The sequence below is a fragment of the Charadrius vociferus genome, unplaced genomic scaffold (assembly GCF_000708025.1).
Source record: "Charadrius vociferus isolate BGI_N301 unplaced genomic scaffold, ASM70802v2 scaffold65, whole genome shotgun sequence".
Classification (NCBI taxonomy): Eukaryota; Metazoa; Chordata; class Aves; order Charadriiformes; family Charadriidae; genus Charadrius; species Charadrius vociferus.
In genome coordinates, this window is record NW_009649293.1 from 5,404,765 (window position 1) to 5,423,394 (window position 18,630).

The 18,630-nt window shown below is 36.8% G+C and overlaps 1 protein-coding gene across 1 annotated transcript in view; it reads left to right on the top strand.

Moving 5' to 3' along the window:
- Nucleotides 1-309: 309 nt before the first annotated feature.
- PTPN2 (protein tyrosine phosphatase, non-receptor type 2) overlaps nt 310-18,630 on the top strand; it is a 32,192-nt gene continuing 13,871 nt past the window's right edge. Inside the window, exons 1-5 of the mRNA XM_009889062.1 lie at nt 310-423; nt 2,883-2,973; nt 10,595-10,695; nt 11,312-11,410; nt 12,575-12,712. Of these exons, the coding sequence (XP_009887364.1) occupies nt 310-423; nt 2,883-2,973; nt 10,595-10,695; nt 11,312-11,410; nt 12,575-12,712 (543 nt within the window). The remainder of the gene's footprint in view (nt 424-2,882; nt 2,974-10,594; nt 10,696-11,311; nt 11,411-12,574; nt 12,713-18,630) is intronic.

Genomic DNA, 18,630 nt, shown 5'->3' on the forward strand with positions numbered 1-18,630 from the left:
AGGGCTGAAGCGAGCGGCTTGATGTGAGCCGGGCGAGGGTGTTTTCCCCGCCGTTTGCAGGCAGAGCGGAAAGTTATACCTGATAATGTGGATCCGGCCAAGGCTTGCCATGGCCACTGGGTTCGCGGCTGAGACGCAGCGGTTCCTCAGGCACCCGTTCGCCCTCCTGTTACCTGCTGCCTTCGCCTGCTTGGCGTCGGCAGGAGACCAGCTCAGAAAACACACTGCTCGCCCTTTTTCTCTAGAAACAACACCGATCACTGATTGTTAAAGCAATAGTTTTTGGGTCAGTTCCGTAAAATAGGCTTTATGTATAAGGTTATAATACTAGAGCAGTTGTTTGAGGCAGTATGTATTTTACAGTGCTCTTTCACAAATGAGGAAAACCAAGCCAAAATGGAAGTTCTTTTTAATAACTTTGTTGTGCTGCTTCTCTGTTAAATTAACACTGTATATGATATGTATATGTGTATTTCAAATATATTCTCTCTAGATGTGTATTATGGAACTGAACTGTGGTTTGAATTTAGCAAGGGATAGCAGAAATAAACTGTGCTAAATTAATAAAATAAAAGTTTATGGGGAGAATTCTGCAGCCAGTGTTTTTTTCATGAGGTAGAAAAGTACACACGCACATTACGTCTGGTATATCCAGGCTGAACAAGTAAGTTTGCTTTTGCAAGTCATTATACTTGGAGAAGTAAACTGAAGGTAAAATTGTCTCCTAAAGTTTGTATATGGATTTCCTATTTTTAAAATAAAGTTTCTCTGTATTACAATTTTATGTGTTCCTGATTTTGTAGATTTTGCAAATGCAGGATTTTCTTAGGTGGCTTAACACACTTATTTTATACTGAAACCAGAGAATACAGATCTGCTTAAAAGATAAGGGAAACCATGAAGTGATTCTTTTAAATAGCACAAACTTGTAGAAAATACTTTCATTGCTGACTACTTGTTTCTACAGTAAGTTTTTGTTTAGGAAGGTATTTTCCTATGATAATGTTGTATATAAGAAACATACACACTTGCCCTAAGTAGTATAAGTGTCTCTGACAAAAAAAGGAAAAAAGTTAGGTATTAAGGTTTTTTATTCTTCTTGCTGAGACCAGTTTTGTATATTTGCCCTTCAGTTCCATGAGTTTGCCAAGACTTGTGGTAAAATCCTATGAAGCTTGGAATATTTATGCTGACTCCTGGAGCTCCTGTCCAATCGGAATACTGATTTTCAGTGCAAGTTTTTCTTGTGTGATACGCCTTAACGTTACATCTGTCATCTGGTTTGTTTCTCCAGTTTGCGATGTCTGGATCATATGTGGAAAACATGATTTTAGAACTTGTCACTAAACTTCCTTAGGTTTAATTCTTTTCAGTAAACCCTCTGCCCCATCACTATAGTAGTGTTTCTAGCTGTTTTAATGTTTCTTGACTAAATTACAGGCCTGTTTCTGAGCACAGAGGGTGCCAGTGCTTTTAAAAACAAAATATGTTGTATCCTGTTGTGGAGTAATACAAAATTTACATTTTGTGGGAACTTGGTTGTCAGTGCCTGCCAGATGCATTTATTCAACATGTGTGTGGTTGCTCCCAAAGCTTGTAAGCCATAGCAGCTAGAGGAGAAGACAAGTTCCAGCATGCTGTATCAAATAAACCTGATTGTTTAATAGATCAAGACATTTTTATACAAATATGTAGAGCATTGGTGCTTGACAGTTGCTGCTCTACTTTGTGGTTTAGGTTATTTACACATTGGCACTGCACTTAAGTAATGTCACACACCAGATGGTAAAAATCGGAGCTTCCTTACGTATTTTAGATTTCCACTGAAGTCCTTTTTGGCTGTGTTGATTGTCTGGGAATATATAGACTATTTGGAAAGTTTGAGAAGACAGAGAAGGCGGTGGAAACATAGAGATGACTGAAGAATGCTTAGTTGTAAAGAGAATTTTAAATGCTCTTTGGGACATAATGATCACATGTAGCAACATAACATAGAAACAAACCGAGAATTTGAAGTAAAATATTGTTAATTCTGTATCACACAATGTGTGTGCTGAGATGATATCAGTACAGAGATATAAAACGATAGTTCAGTTCGTTGGAGCCTGCTCATCAATAGCACTTTAGCTGTGTTGTCATTTGTCTACATAAGATAAATGTGTTTATTTTAGTGATGTTGTGGAAAAGATACACTCAGAGGCAAAAAATTAATAAAACTGGACATTCAGAGTATGTGGACAGTATGCTCCTTTAAGTAGTGTGTAAATTAGTATGTTTGAATATCTTCCAAATGCAGATTATTGAAAGGTTTGTATTAATGCCTGGGGAGAAGCAGGCTGTGATTCAGTATTGGTATTTGGGGTCTAGAATTGTTCCTTCATATTGAACCATGTTTAACTACAGCTATATGGGTCGAACTGTCAAACCACCAAGAATAATCTTGTGGCTGTTAACAGCCGCCATAAAATCCCTAACTAGTTCAGTTATCTTTGTGGGGATTTATGCTGCCAGTTGATGTAAAGGAGCTAGCAGTATACTGCTGTCAATTCTGTCTATCTGAGCCTCTTATTAATTCTGAGGTAAACTGTGAACATAATAAATATCTGGGTTTTTTTCTCCTTTTGTTCCTGCTACATCAGTTGCTTACCAAATTGTGCTTCTGTTAGTTTGGTGGTGTTAGCCAAGTGTGGGAAGATTTAAACGGCAAGAGCTTGGCCAAGAATGAAACACATGTTTTCTGAGTGAAAATAACACTAGGTGTAGTAAAGGTTGGTTTACAAATGTTAGTTGTCTAAACTTGAAGTCTTACAATAGGATGTGTAGAACACTAACCTTAATCAGCTTACTGGCTAATAGTAAATTACATTTTTTGTCTTTTAAAGGAAATTCGACATATGTCCAGTGACTACCCTCATAGAGTTGCAAAATATCCAGAGAACAGAAATCGAAACAGATACAGAGATGTTAGTCCATGTAAGTATTTTTCTGTAAATATTGCAGTAAACTTTCTAGACTTTTTACTTACCCAGTTTACTTTTAAACACCATAGCTAATAAATCACGGTCACTGTATCTTTTGTATTTTGTTTATTTCTGTAGGCGTGTATCCCATGAGAAATGTGTTTTTTGTAACGCGTACACAGATGCATATAACGGAAGGGAGAAAAGTCTGCTGGTTAAACTCATTGTGCTGAATGGTGAATGAGAGATGATTGCAAATCATAGTTATTAGTATATAGGTAAATGTTTGTAAGTTGCAAAGTAACAGTTTAAAGATATTTTTCTCATAGGAAATTAATTGTTTAATATTGCTTTATATGTCAAAAAAATAAACATCTGCTGAGCACAGAAATTAAGTTAATAAGCCTTGACTAACACAGTTTCCTTTTGGGCTAGGTGATTCTGCACATTTACAAGATTGTGTAGATGAGTGCCACTGAATTCCTACTGTTGCTTTAAAAATACTTGAGATTTTGTTATTTTTGTCTGTTCTGAAGAATGTATGCATAGAGTTGTTTAATTTTCTCAATGCAAGTATATATGGTATGGAGTGCTAACTGCCATAAAATGGTCTTTGTGACATAATGATTTTATATCTCAGGTGAAGACAGCTTTTTTTTTTTTTTTTTACCAGCTTCCTTGCTACTGAAGTGTTGTGGACTTTTTTCAACAGCGTGTACTTTAGAAACTGTACTCCAAAATCGATATAAAAAGACATGTGAGCGAAACATTACTAGTATTACCAATAGCTGGAGGAATCTATCATAAATAATTTTCAAATGGACTAGGAAAAAAAAAAAAATCAGTACGGCCTTAATTTTTCTACAAAATATTGAATTTGGAACAGGTTAAATGTTTGTGTGTTCTTTAGCATGAAGTTTCCCAGAGCACCAAAGGCTCAGAAAAGCCTTCTTGTTACTGGATAAAGAACTTTTGAAGGGTTGCTGGTGTAGTGGGGCTTTTTGTTTGAGAGCCTAATCTGAATACCTATTGCAAGATTTGGAGAAGTGCTGAACTCCTTGTTTCCAGTTGAAAGTTGTGGTAACAGCACTTCTCAAAATTACACGGAAAGGGTCTCGGATTGAGTCATGCTGGTCAGATGCAGCACTGCGTGCTGCTCATTAGACTGCTGCCAGACTGCTAACTTGCACAGTGTATTCGCACCAAACGGATCCAGTCTGGCTTAATGCTGAGTCTCAGTACTGCACTCTGATGAAAATGAACTTCAGAGTTCAGTGCACAGCCTCTTTGCTGCGTCTGCCTGGCATTCCCCAGTATCATCTGTTTGAGAAATGTACAGCTCTGAAGAAGATACCTCGAGTTAGTCAAGGCTTACTAACTGTATGCTCAGCAAAGGGGGATAGGCCTCTGCTGGACCTTTGCTGATCTGTGCAGAGGTACTTACGTATCCCAGCTTTGCTGTCCTTTTACAGCACAGCATTAGTATCTTGCCAGTGGTAAACTAGATCATGTTTTATTCACTTTCTGTTTCATACCTAAATTGGGATGGGGTTTGTGAGAAGAGAAGGCAGGAAATTGGATTTGAACCCATGAGACCCAAGTTCTATTCCTGGGTCCGATATCTTATACAACTTCTGTGGCAGAAGCTGTGTTCGTGCATTTACCATTTCTCCCATCCATGTATTTCATTTCTTGGGCACTACTGCAGCTATCGAATTGCAGCTTACCTTCAACATACTTGTAGTTTTTCTCTCTTTTTAAAAAGAGTGTTTCTAAAATAAATAAATAAAAAAGTCATTGTCTTATTTAATTAGCATCTAATAATGCCTGTGATAATATCTTAGAGGTGTGAGTTGTATTCCGCTCTTGTAGTTTTTTTGGAGCTCAAGATTTTCCTTAATCGTGGCATGCCTTTTACCATAGTGAAGAGCACTAAACACCTCTGTGTGGTCGTATAATCAATTATGTGATTATATTAATGCCTGGAGGCTGTGCAGGAGCAGTTAGACAAAATGTAGTCTTGAAGTAGTAGTTGGGTTCAGGAAAGGGTTAGAGTCATTACATGCTAGTTGACATGAAGTATGACATGATGACTGAACTGAGATGGTGAACATTGAGGCATGTCTCAGTTGTTAGCATTTATAAAAGAAAGAAGGTTTGAATCGGGCCACCAAGGTAGCCTGCAGAACTGGGCATTAGGAGCAAGGCTGTATGAGGAGAACAGCGCAAAACACTGTGTTTGAACTAATTCCTGTTGAATTTTATGTCTCTGTGTTTTCAAATATGACTCGTAATTGTATCTGTAACAATGGTGAGAGCTGGGAGGAGAAGGCGGCCTCAAAGGGAATATATGATAAATAGCATTCCAAGATAGCAGTACCTAAATTTCAAAGCAACTGGGGTAAAAGCTGTGCAGTTTGGTTATTGTGGTGAACACATCTGTGGTGCATGTATGCAAGGAACTGGTATTGCAGAAATGCAAGACAACTCAGTCTTACACAATCTTAACATCTCAGTTCTTCACTTTTCAAATTTTACTGCTTTTTACCAGCGTGTAAACAAAAAACGGGTGATAATACTAATATTCTCTGATAGTTAAAGGCCTTCCGAACTAGCAGTTAAACTTTTAAGATCTAGCTCCTTAAACATATTGTAAGACATAAGACATAATTTGATGAAAATGTTTTATTTCTCCATAGCAGTGAGAAAATGGTTTGTTAATCTAGAGAGCGGCCAAGCCAGTATAAAATCTGAGGCGGTATGTCTGCAAGAGGAAATGCAAGGATTATTCTGTTTTATGGAAAAGATTTAAATTACAAGTGCAGGAAAAAATGCTTTGGATTGGTTTGCCCCATTTAAACCATAATACACAGGACATGTACACTGAAATCAACTTGTGTCCATTACATAGATTTCTAGGTAAAAGTTGACCTATGTTCGCTGGGAAAGGCTAATCATCTTTCCCCATTACAGTTGAGTTTCAGATTGTCTCCAGTTTCATAAATATTTTTGCTAGTGTCCAGTTTTGTTGGCTAAAGAGCTATGGTGTGTATAAGTTTGGTTGGGTAAAAGCCCTCAGGAGTTACCGCCTAGCCAAAAAAAATATCAGTCTAGCAGTTTGGTATTATTCTAGAATAAGGAGAGGAATATTTTGGCCATGTAGTACTATTGAAACAGGAAGTTAATCTGAAATAGGTTTGGTTTGACAGCCAGTCATTTCCTGACAGATGAAACCATTTCTCAGAAAACATTGTTAAGAGGAAAATAACTTGTGAGGTTATTATGCTTTATTGATAACTTTAATGAAACTCTAAGATTTCTGTTACTACTTTCCTTCTAAATCTTATCCTTAGTTGATATCAGAGGAGTCTAGTGTCTCAGATTGACTGTAAACACCTTTAGAGATCTGCTTACTGTGTTCCCAGATTTAAAGTCAAGAAGGAAATCCCCTTGGCAAAATTGGTAGGATTTTTTTTTTTCCCGCTTTTGCTTTTGGAGGGTAGATGGGGGTTTACGCAGTTTTATCTTTAGCCTTCCTTTGTAATGTGGGGTGTAGCCCAATATCTTAGGTCATCTGAACGTTTTCGCTTGATAGATCATGTTGCTTGGAGGATCTCGAGAGGCAGTGATTTCTCTTGTTTTCTTCCTGTGGCCGGTAGTAGACTTTGCGCTGGACCTTTCAACTATTGGCTTACGGTTCTTATAGAGTATGTACCAGGGAGAGAGGAACGTGAAGTCTATTGTGCTTTACAAGGAATGGAGTTGGAGCTGATGTGGATGGTTTTGCACGTAGTGCTGATTAATTATCATTGCAAAAATGTTCCCTTTCTGTCCTGTGATGAAAGTGCATGTGCTGAGAACAGGGAGATGTTCTGTTCAAAATAAGCCTAGTGCATTTCTTGTTGTCCATATTAGAAGTTGACATTGATGATTTTTATTACGTTATCTAATGATTCTCTAAAGCATCTTGTTACCAGAATCCATGGTACAAATAAACTCAACATGCTGCTTTTGGAGATACTTTTTTCTTTGGGGTTGGGGAAGAATTTTATAGCACATACTGATTTAAACTTTATTGTATCTTAATTTTTTTTCACAGTCCTGCTTAAAAGTGTAAGGATCCTGTGCAGTAGTTATGCATATGTTTCAGTATGAATACATTTCAGTTATGAGCTAGGCCATGATTGATATCATGGCGTTCACTGCGTACAACCAGTGGCAGGGTGGGGGAAAAGTCACTTTGCCTTTCCTTTGCCTTAGGCTACCTCTGAAACTTGAGACTGTAAGTCTAGTGACAAAGTATGGTAATTTGAATAATTTAGTAGCTCAGATAGACTAGATTTAGATTAGTGAAATGAAGAGGATTTGCTGGTAGGCGGAAAAGGGTCAGACTGGGTCATTAGGATGGCTTATGGCTACATGTTTTATTTATGACTTTCTTTAATCCACTAAGTAGCATTTCACCCTCCTTTGCTGTTAATAGCTCTGTATTTGGGGAACAGAGACATATCTTGGGTAAAAGATAATTTTTAAGTTATACAGTGATTTAACTTCTAGAAGCAGTTGTTTTCAAATAAAAACCTTTCATAAACCAACTGCAAGAACTCTGTGATGTAAAATGTCAAACGTTTCATATCTCGGTTTTAACTGGGTATGTCATTTTCTTTTTTAGCAGGGAGTGGGCAAATTGATGTGTAATGTGGAGTCTTGGCCTTATCTGAGACATGGGGAGTGTTGTCAGTGATATCAGTGGGACAGGGTTTTGCTTGAAGTGGGTAATAACAGTTTGCTTATCTGAGACAGGGTTGTTCTGGGAGTAGTTTTCTTGTGCAGGAGCCAGAATGAGAAGCATTTTTAAGGTTTCCACTTCCTTTTTGGGTTGTATAGTTTGTTGAAATAGGGGAATTAGCACTTCAGAAAATGAGTACTATATTTTAGCTGTTGTGGGCATGGAAACATTTAAGATAAATCTTTAAGATAAGATTTAAGATAGGTTTATCATTCATATAAATCTAAAGTATTTTGTAACTGGAAATGATTTACATATGGGAAATATGTTACAACTAACTCACTGTCAAAAGTTGGCTTGCTTCATTTAATTCAGAAGAGCAAGCCAGGGCTTGAATGAGGTTTCTAGGTCATTGTGTCCTTCAGGAACCGTTTTCCCTTGAAAGAAGGGAAATCAATATATTCTAGTGGCTTTCTTTGTCCTGTGGAGTGTATTGCCAGTGTATTTGTGGGATCGCCTCTGTTTTAGTTGGGGAGGAGGAGGGAGGCTGTCTGTGCATAGAATTAGTCGTAAAAGGAGCTTTTAGAAAAATTTTCAGATTTTTATTTGTCATGTTTACAAAGTAAAATTTATAAGAAGGGTAAAATAAGCCTGAAAATGTGTGTAATGATTACATTGGGAAACCTCATTAGGGCCTCCGCAGTTATCTCCTACTGGCAGCAATACAGCAGCTGCCGCTGGGTGATTAAACTGTTAACAGTGCTTGCTTACGTCATCTTTCCGAGAACACTAGTACCGGTATGTGTGATTTACTATAACAAGATCTTAAGTTTTTCCTGTTGGCAAATGACATGTAATATTTACAAAGGTCTTGGTTTCTCTCCAGTAGAAACATTTCAGATAAAGTGATACATGAAAGGAAAAAGTAACACTTTCCTATCCAGACAAAATAATACAAGGAGATATATTTTACTTTAAAATGCACATATCTTACTTTTACTGTCGCTTAGCTTTGGTAATATTTTTGTCTTCATACGGATGTTTTAATACTCCTGAAAGTCAAGGTGGTGTTGCCTTACAGCTGGAATTCTAATGAAAACAGACTAAACCAGTAACTTTCTCATACTTTTGTATTAAAAATAGTTTTCTAGCATATTTCTGTTCTCTGCACATTTATATGTGACTGCATATAAAAACTAGCAGCCAAAGGAGGTGGGATAATAACCCTAAATCTCAGTCCTTCAGGGGAAAAAAAAAAAAAAGTAGTAATCTACTGTTGACTTCTTTCCTTGAATCCAGCAAGATCGTCTTTGACTGTTGCCAATAGTAGATAGATGAGGGAGAGCGTAAAAGGAGATCAAGACCTAGTAAATGTACTTTTCCCAGGTTCCAGACATATGGGAGGTATTTATATGAGCGGTCCATAGAACAAGAGTCCATCAACTTTTTGCCTATCTGGGGTCATATTCATTAATGTCTTAGATAAGCCTTGTGCTGTATAGACTGGCTGTGATACGGGGACTTAATCTGAGTTCAGCTGTCATAGCTGCACAGGATGTGATACTTGGTAGTTGCTCATGTCAAAACTCATGGATTTTGTACATTTCTCAAGATGTTTGTCAAAAGGAAGTTAGCCTTTTGGTGCAGGGATGGGAGATGGAAAAGTAAGCTGACATTTTAAGAGCAGCTGTGCCATCAGTCTGTACCCCAAATGAGTTTTGTGGGTTAGACCAGGTGAACGTTGGTTAAAAACTGGCATTGTGACATTATTCACTCTCAGCTCTGTTGGTTTCTTTATGGACTTTCTTCCTGAAATGTGTTGAAGTCTCTTAAACTCAATTTAGTTTGCCGTTTTTTAATTACTCTTCCCATAACAGTCTGTCTAGGCAGTTGAGCTTCAGGGGGCTTGCAGTCACTTGGGTCTCATTTCCTGGCATGCAGTTGTGTACAAATTTTAAGCCAAAAATGCTGTTTATTTAATACAGTTCTAATAAATGTCAGAAGGATTACCTACTGTGAACAAGTCTGATTACCTAAGTGTCTCCTAGAGGGTGATAAATCAGATACTAAAAGGTTTTAGGAACAGCAACAGTGACTTTTTATTATGCAGTGTTTTAGTATGACAGTCTGATAATCTTTCTCATATTAATGTTAGAATTTTAAATGGAGTCCTTTGCTTGTGTCTGGCATAAATAGGGGCATCTTCTGTCTTGCCTGTGCAATCATGAGAGACTGAAGCTGTGTAATTAGATTAGGCTTCATTTAATTGGAAGATTTGTTAAATAGATACATTTTTGCATGTGGCCTTTCTTTAATATTTTTATTTTGTGTAGTATCAAACAATAAATTACAGGGAAAATTAAATTGATCAAGGCTTGGTTTGAATCATTGCAAGTAGATTTTTCTTTTTAGCTGTGGGAGTTTAACTTTATGATTCTACCTCAACCTATGAAACTTTAGTTCACCAAATGTCTTGGAACTCTGAACTTAAAGGAAACCATGCAGCGGAGTGATCTGGTGTGGTAGAACAGAGTGCTGCCTGGTGTGGGTTGGGGTGCTGTTGTATTAAGGAAATGCCACTGTTGAGGGATTCCTGTGAGCATCTTTTGGCATGTGTGGGAGGGTTATTTTATTTGGTATTTTTCTAAAGAAAACAGGGTATTCCAGTTTTCTGAGAAGTTTCTATTAATAGCTGCCTGAAATTACTCTGATGGAATGCTGAGGGGAGAAGGAGACAGGCAGTTGTCAGTTACATGAGAAATTAGTTTCACATATATTTGTAGTTTGCCATTTGGTTAGTACTGCAGAATTTATTTCTAATTGCTTGTCAGACTTAAACTTACCTGTTAGAAAGTGTTCATCAAGATGGATGCATCATTAATTGTTAATTTTCTTTGAATTTTAGATGATCATAGTCGTGTAAAACTGCAGAACACGGACAACGACTATATCAATGCCAGCCAAGTGGTCATAGAAGAAGCCCAGAGATACTATATTTTAACACAGGTAAGTAGTACCACAGAATCACAGAATGGTTAGGGTTGGACGGGACCTCTGGAGATCATCTAGTCCAACCCCCAATTACTAGGTTATTATAGGGATTGAGAATCTGGGCGAGGGGGATTTGTACAGTTATGATTTGTATTTGGATGGTTCCTTGGCTCTGTGAATTATATATATCTCGTACTAACCACCTGTTTGATCTAGTTGTAAACACGTTATTTTATAGTTTAAGAAAAAGTTCATGGGAATATTTAAGTATGAATAATTTACTGCATATAAAGCTTTTCAAATATTTTGTGCTCTTTTCTTTGATTCTTTTGGGAATAGGTTGCCAAAATACTTTTACCCCTCATTTCATTTTATACCTTCTGAGCATGCCTGCAGTAGCTTTTCTTCTAACAGCACAATACTATAGATGCCCTTAGTTTTTTTTTCTGAAACAACTCTTATCTGTGCAACGTGGTTGCTTTCTTGCCTGTCATTTCTGTCATTCTACTCATAATTTGCTTATACTTTTCAGAGGAAAACTTTTTCCTGTTTTGCACAGTGAACTATTAACTGTGTTGAAAAGCTGCTTTGCCTATGCATTCTCACACCCCTTTTTTTCTTTACTACACAGGGTCCACTACCTAATACATGTTGTCATTTTTGGCTAATGGTATGGCAACAACAAACCAAAGCAGTTGTAATGCTGAACAGAATTGTTGAAAAAGAATCGGTAAGTAATATTGGGCCTAACGTTGTAAAGTAAGCCACATAATTTTAATACAGTTGAACAACGTTTGATTGTTATGTTAAAAGAACTAACGGACTTCCTCACTGGTGTACAGCATAACATGTATTTAATATAACATTAAAGTGATGGAGCTAAGACTCAAAATTCCTTTTGGTGAAATCAGCATCTAATAAATATTCATCCAGAAAGGTAAAAGTAACATCCTGAGAAAGGAGGACATACAGATAGAAATAAGATGGAGTAGAAGCAGTGTAAGGTGCTCTAGAACAAAATGGAAGGTGAGAAAAGGGGTTTGAATTAAAATATCTTTATTTTATTTCTTCTAATCTAACAGAGTAGTGTATTTGTTAGATAGTCATCTTAACTGTTTGTAACAATGAAGACAAGCTGCTGCCAGCAACTGTCAAACTGAACTAGTTACTTTTGATTATTTACAGCTGTTGCTATACGTGTAGAATACACAAATCTTCCGTTATGATGTAGTTTTTCTGCTCATGTGCCTGCAACCACTGTGGATTTCAGTTATAAATGCATGTCATTTGAGGTTTATGGGTTTTCTTTGGAGTAGATTTGTTAGTGAAAAAGATTTGACTAGTCCATTAAAAAGTCACTTATTTTCTTATGCAAAAATTTCCCTGCTGAAAGTTTGAGTGCAGGGCAAGGGGAACAGTTTTGCCTTGCTTTGTTAGTTTATGCTTTTGTTTCATGAGAATCTTCCAGTATTCAGCTGGGAACACTGGATATGTTACATCAGTTATGTAAATGTGCAAGTGTGGGCCTCAGAAACGGAGGGGAGAAATGTTGCTGGAAGAGCACAGTAAAAACGTTCACTGCAGAGAACTAGAGGGGAGGGGGAGAGGGAGAAGGGTTAAGGTGTATCTCAAAACATGCTAGTCTTGTGGTGAAAGAAAGCATAAACAGATAAAGCCGGAATGTGTAATAGCCATTGAAACAGTTGTAGTATCTTGGCTGTAAATATTACGGACTTTGAGAATTCCTCAAACTGGGAGCAGGTACTCAAGTCTACTGTATTGAATAACGGAGTCTCAGAATCTGTTCATGCAAGGCCCAAGATCCTAGGATACTTAACCAGATTTTTCTTTTTTTTCTTCCTTTTTTCTTCTCTTTTTAAACAAAATATATTAGGTGAAGTGTGCACAATACTGGCCAACAAAAGAAGAGGAAGTTATGACATTCAGTGAAACAGGTTTCCGTGTGAGGCTAGTATCTGAAGACGTCAAATCCTATTACACAGTACATCTACTGCAATTAGAAAATATCAACGTAAGCTTTTCTCAGTCTGTATAGCTCATATTCCTGGGCTTAAGTATATAACGAAACCACTTAGAATATTATCACTACAGGTTTGATTTAGCTTTTACACTGAAAATTTTAATACACTTCGCTTCTGATAATGTTGAATATGTATGTGTCACACATAAGCGAGTGAGTTAGACCTGAATTAATCTATACGTTAAAAGAGATAAGAGCTTCAGCTTTTTTATACTTATGTTTTCTGTTTGGCAGTACTTTAACATGCTGAATTGTAATTGGTGGTAGTGGTGATGCTAAGAGGAGCTGTGAGAAATACCCTAAAAGGAGGAAGCTAGGAGTTGAAAATTCTGATTTCTTTTGAATATCAGAAATCAGACTCAGTAATTACTGGGTTTTTTTTAATGAAACTTTAGTTTTCCATATAATTCAGTCCAGCTATCTAAGTTTTTTGGGGGAGGGGTGATTACCACCTGTAGATAGGTAACTTTCTCCTCTTGCTTACCTCCCCTTTTGCTCCACAGGACCAACCATCCTTTTCTCTTAAAAATTAAGCACTTTGACAATTTAATCAAGTTAAGCTCAAAAAAATTGTTCCTGGCCTGAGCTTGGTTTGGAATTTGCTGCTTCTGTTTCAGAGCTGAAGACAGGATTGAAGAGCTTGTCTGTTTGTTCCAGCTATGTCTTGTAAGATACTCTCTCTCCCTATAAACCTTGCCTTATATTAATCGAAAGTGCTAGTATGGCAAGTTTTATTCAAGGTTGTCTTTTCAGTGGATTTGGGAAAGGAAAGCTTGAGGATATTTCCTTGCATGTTGTTTTATACAACTAAACATTGATATATTGGGTCAAAATTATTTGAATTTATAGTAACTATTAATGGTACTTTGAGATAATGTTTGTTAATTTGAAACCTCCCTCGTGAGATCAACATGATAAAACTTGGCATGTTGTTTCATGTCTATTCTGTGTAAGAGGAGCTTTATGAAATTCTGTCCTACTGACCTGAAGAATTTCTGTTTAGTTGTTTGTTTATTGCCAGCAAAGGCAAAGAAAAGAGTAGTGCTTGCAAGCTAGCGTCCGAGAAAGAATAACTTTCCTTTTTGGAAAGCTGTGGCAAGTTTTCCTAACTACTGAAAAGGCTTCTTTGTGGAATTGTCTGGCTGACGTTAGCCCCAAATCTTAAATTTCCTATTTTCAAAGGATGCAATTTTTATGGTATTTGTATGTTTGGACATAACATTAGCTGGAAAATGCAGAAATCCTCTGAGGAACAGCACAGCATATAGTAGACTTCTGAGTTGGAGCTATTGAGCACTTAAATTTCTGGGTTTGCTTTGGACTGGCAATGCAGCCCCCTCAGCGCTGTACAGTTTCTTGTGTGTCATGTAAATCAGTTTCACAAATACTTAGCAAACATACTGTATTGACTTTTTATTTTAATGCCCTAGCACTCCTATAAAGCTCCAGGAATATTAACTCTAAATAATATTTTTTATATAGAACAGCTGCAAGAACTAGAACATACTTGGTTAATCAAACAGAAAAAATACATATTTTCTAGAATAACACTGTGAATGTTAAGTGCAGCCTTCTGTAAGAATTTGATAATTATACTATAAAGCTTGTGGGAACTGAGTATTCACAGTAACTTGAAATGTGAGCTTAACTATGTTTATACAAGTTACTCTGGAGGGGACTTTGGTGGAGCCAGAGTAGTAAGACATTTAGCCACTTGACGCCTGGAATATAAGATGACTCACAAACAAAATACACTCTGAATTCCAAGAATCCTGAAGAAATTTTAGTATTTCCTTGAAAACAGAGAGAACTAGAATTGTCTTCATAATAAAACCATACTGAACTCAAGTGAATTTGTGTTACTGCAAGAAATCTCTCTAATATAGAAGCAAAATACATACGTATGAAGAGTAAAGTGCTTGTTTAATGTTACCAGTGAAACAACCTCTGAATATTTGATTGGTTTTGGTGGTGGTGTTTTTGTTTTGTTTTTGTTAAAGAGCAGTTAGAAGTACAGGTGGGGTTTGAAGGGGAGCAATGTTTGTTTTTTAGAATTAGATCAAGGCATTTGGCGGTTTGATTTGTTTATATCTGTTCTAGGCAAACATTCGGTTTTGCTGTTGCAGCTATGGTCCAATAAAGCTTTGGAGAGGAGATGGTGTTTATTGGTATCTTTCCAAAAGTTTTGAAAATAGTTTTAATGTGCTTTGTCTTGCTGGTGATTATTGGGGAATTTCCTTATTTTTTGCCTGACCTAGTTTAGAATATAGAAATTTGAAGCTGCTTTTCCACCATGGTTCATTGTGTGTTCTCCATCATTTTGTTGGTGTCAGCTGTCAGCTCTTCTGACAGTCGACCACTACTTTCTGCTGTAATTGCTCAGGTTCAGAATTCTCCTTGAGGAAAGACTGACTGAAGGCTTCCACAAACCCTTCCCTCTGCTGGAAAATAAGGATAGAAGGAAAATACTGTGCTCATGTTAAAAATTTATCATTCATGTGTGAAGCTATTGCACGTCTGTGACTTGAAGCGAAGTCTCCCAGTATGCTGGAGAAGTGACAATAAGTTTTGCGACAATATTATGGGAAAATTTTTAGATATTGGCAGCTAACTTCTGGAAGAGTCCACCTTGTGTTCAATATGTATTTTTATATTATTCTTTATTGCTGCTTTTAGCTTCCCTTGTCACAAGTATAAGTACTGGTCTTTAGAGAAAGAAAACTTTTGTTTTCAGTAATTTCTGATGTGGCAACCCAGATAACCTGGAGAAAGATACAATGTGACACATAATGAATGCTTATAAGCAAAACCCCACTAGATTGGTACTGGGGAGTTCAGGGAAGCTGTGGGAAGGCAAATGAGCATCGGTACTTGAGGGAGACCAGGGACTGACTGGGTGAGGAAATGGAGAGGTGGAAAGGAATTGAAATTGTTGGAGGAACCTTTATGAATGTATCTCAGACTGTGTTCCTAGAAATAAGTATAAAGCAGCCAAAGGAGAGGTTTGCAAAGAAAATGTTTTCTGGAGGAACAAGGACTAGAAGAAATGAACTAGATATGATGTGACGCTGGTGGTATGGTACTTTAGAGTGAGGACCTTTAATAAACCCCAAGTGGAATCTTGAGTCCTCTGCAAATAACAAATACTTGGAAAAAAACCCATCAGCAAAATGGATTCCCAGTGTAGTTCCAAATCTCTGTGTGGCTATTGCTGTCAGATTAAGGTGACACAAGACTGCTTAGTGGCCCTCACTAACTGATCCTTTGGATGAACCAGGAAGAGTCAGTGTAGTTCAAGAAGATAAGATTTGCTTTGCTGCTGGTTTACAGTGTCTAAAATTTTAAATGTACTGAGAAGATCTTTTGTTTGTGGAGGCAAGCAATCTAATAGCAGGTGATGTTCTGGGATCTAGTGGTGTCTTTGTACACAGATGTGTATATGTATGTAATTCTAAAGTGTTTTGAAGGGATTTCTGAAACATGGCATACACATGCTTTTAAACTTGCGGGATGTCCTCATATCACTTTGTCAAACTGTAACAGGGGTTAATTTTGGTCTTCATGACCACAAAAATAAGACTGAGGTATTAGGAAAGGTATTGGTGTCGAACAGGAAAGGAGAACGCAGACTCACTTGAATGTTAAGTGTTTGCAGATTCAATGGGCACAGCTATTATCATGTTGACTTGCAGGATATGCACTAGTTATTAAAGAAAAAATACATAAATGTTTGTGAGGATTATTTGTCCCCATTATCCTCATTGCCATTTTTATGTATGTTTTGAAAACCATTTTGCCAAGCATTAGAATGAGCAAATAGAAGAGGTTGCGGTAAAAGTTGATTTAAGATTTCCAATTTCAGTGCTTAGAATACTGGCCCTACAGCATGCCGTCTCATTTTTATACAATCAAATTAGTTGTTGATGCACTTAAGGCGTGATCGTTAAATACAGGACCACTGTGGGGTTGTACGTGTATTTTACACCTTCATATGTTAGACCATTTCAGTAGCCCTTAAACTATGAAATCAAGGGGCGTGTGAAATTTGACAGATCAGCATTTTTCTGTCTTCACCCATTTTACTTGATACTGAAGGTATCAAATTCCTTTGAGCGTTTTGGTAGTATTTTATTCATGTTCATACTCTCAAGTGACTGAACAATCTAAAGTTGTTTTAAGATTTTTGTACCTTTTTGTTTTAAGTGATTAGTCTCTGTAAAAAGGTTATGACAAGGCCCGTTTTGATGAAAATTAATCTGATGGCATTATATTATTTTTTTGCTCAAGTCCTGTTGTGGACGTCTGCTTGTAGCCTGGAGCACGGCTTGTGGTTTGATCATGCTTTGATTATGCTGTTAGTGTTGCCAGCAGTCAGTGGAGGACTGTGCAGTGTGGTGGTAACTTTCTGAGTTTATCAGTTTTAGCTATGTTGGTTATTTACTGAAAGCTTATGCCAGTAGTTTGTGAAACCTTCACTTAAATGGTTTGACTTATTTTCTTAAAGTTGTTTGTTTAAATGTTATCCCATGATTATTCAAGGATTTTTTTTATTTTTGGTAGCTAGTCTTGGGGAATAAATCTTGGAAGAATATGTTGTGGTTACCATAGAAGAAGCTGGTTTTCAGTTATCGTGCAGAAATGTGTACCCTGTGTATAACATAGATAAAATTTTATATTACTGCCTGACTCTTGAAGTCCAGTTTTTTTCTTTAAGAGAATATCTAGTTTCCTGATAACGCTTTAAATAAAATTAGTTGTTCTTTAAAATTGAATTTCTGTCCATCAACAGTTGTGAATCTTTAGCAAGCCAAACCTTTTCTCATTACAGTCCTGCATCACTTCACGTAAGTGATAGCTGTGGTGTATGACTCAGTGACAGGGGGAGTTCTTTAAGAAAGGGTAGTACAGATATTCACACAAAGATGGTATTTCAGCTGTAGAGCTTGACTGCCAAGCACCACTTAAAAGAACCATTCTGTTTAAGAGAGAAAATGTGGGAGGTTTGAAATATTCCAATGGGATTTGGCTGTATGATTAGAAACCGCATGTTCAAAGAAGGCCAGGCAGTTCCGGTGCACTGAAATGGGACTCATGAGGAAAGATGAAGAGATGAAGTATTTTTAAAATGAGCTGAAGTGATGGAAAATTGTGGGATGGATAAAGCCTTCGTACAGTATTGGGGGGGGAGAAAAAAGTAATTCTGTGAGTTAGAGCTGGATGAGTTGTACAATGGCATTGTTTAATCTCTCCTTTAGAAATACCTATTTTCAGATTAGTACATGATCAGGGTGACACTTGGCCATGTGCTTGAAGCACTATTGTTTGGGTTTTTTTATGAGGAGTGCTTGTTATAGTATGTGAGCTGAAAAAAAAAAAAAACCTTGAAAAAAACACAAACAAACAAAAAAACAGATCACATTTGTTTTCTATAGATAAGGGCATTTTTGCCTTCTTGAGGTATAAGGGAGGCTTTAATCTGAAATGTTATTTAAGAATCTTGAGGGTTAGGGGAGAGTATCAATTACCACTGCAAAGGATAATCTAGATTCACAAAAACCAACTTTAACCTTTGATTTACCTAGGATGTGCATTTAGCTCATCTTTCCAGTTATCCTCTTCAATTTTTTTTGCAAATTGCTAAGTTATTTTTCTGAGAAATAGAGGAATTCGCTTAAGAGTGTTATCTTCTATAATTTCCATATTTCTTATTTAAAAAAAAAATTATCATCTCCTTCATGATTTTTAAACAAATGAATAATTTCAGTTGATTAGTGACTTAACTCACTAGTTGAAACACTAGGTACAGAAGACCAGTATGAAGCTCTCGGTTGAAAATACAAACTTTTTTTTTTTTTTTTAATGCTTTGCTTCAGCCAAATAAAAATTGGAAATCTCAGTGTATTTACACA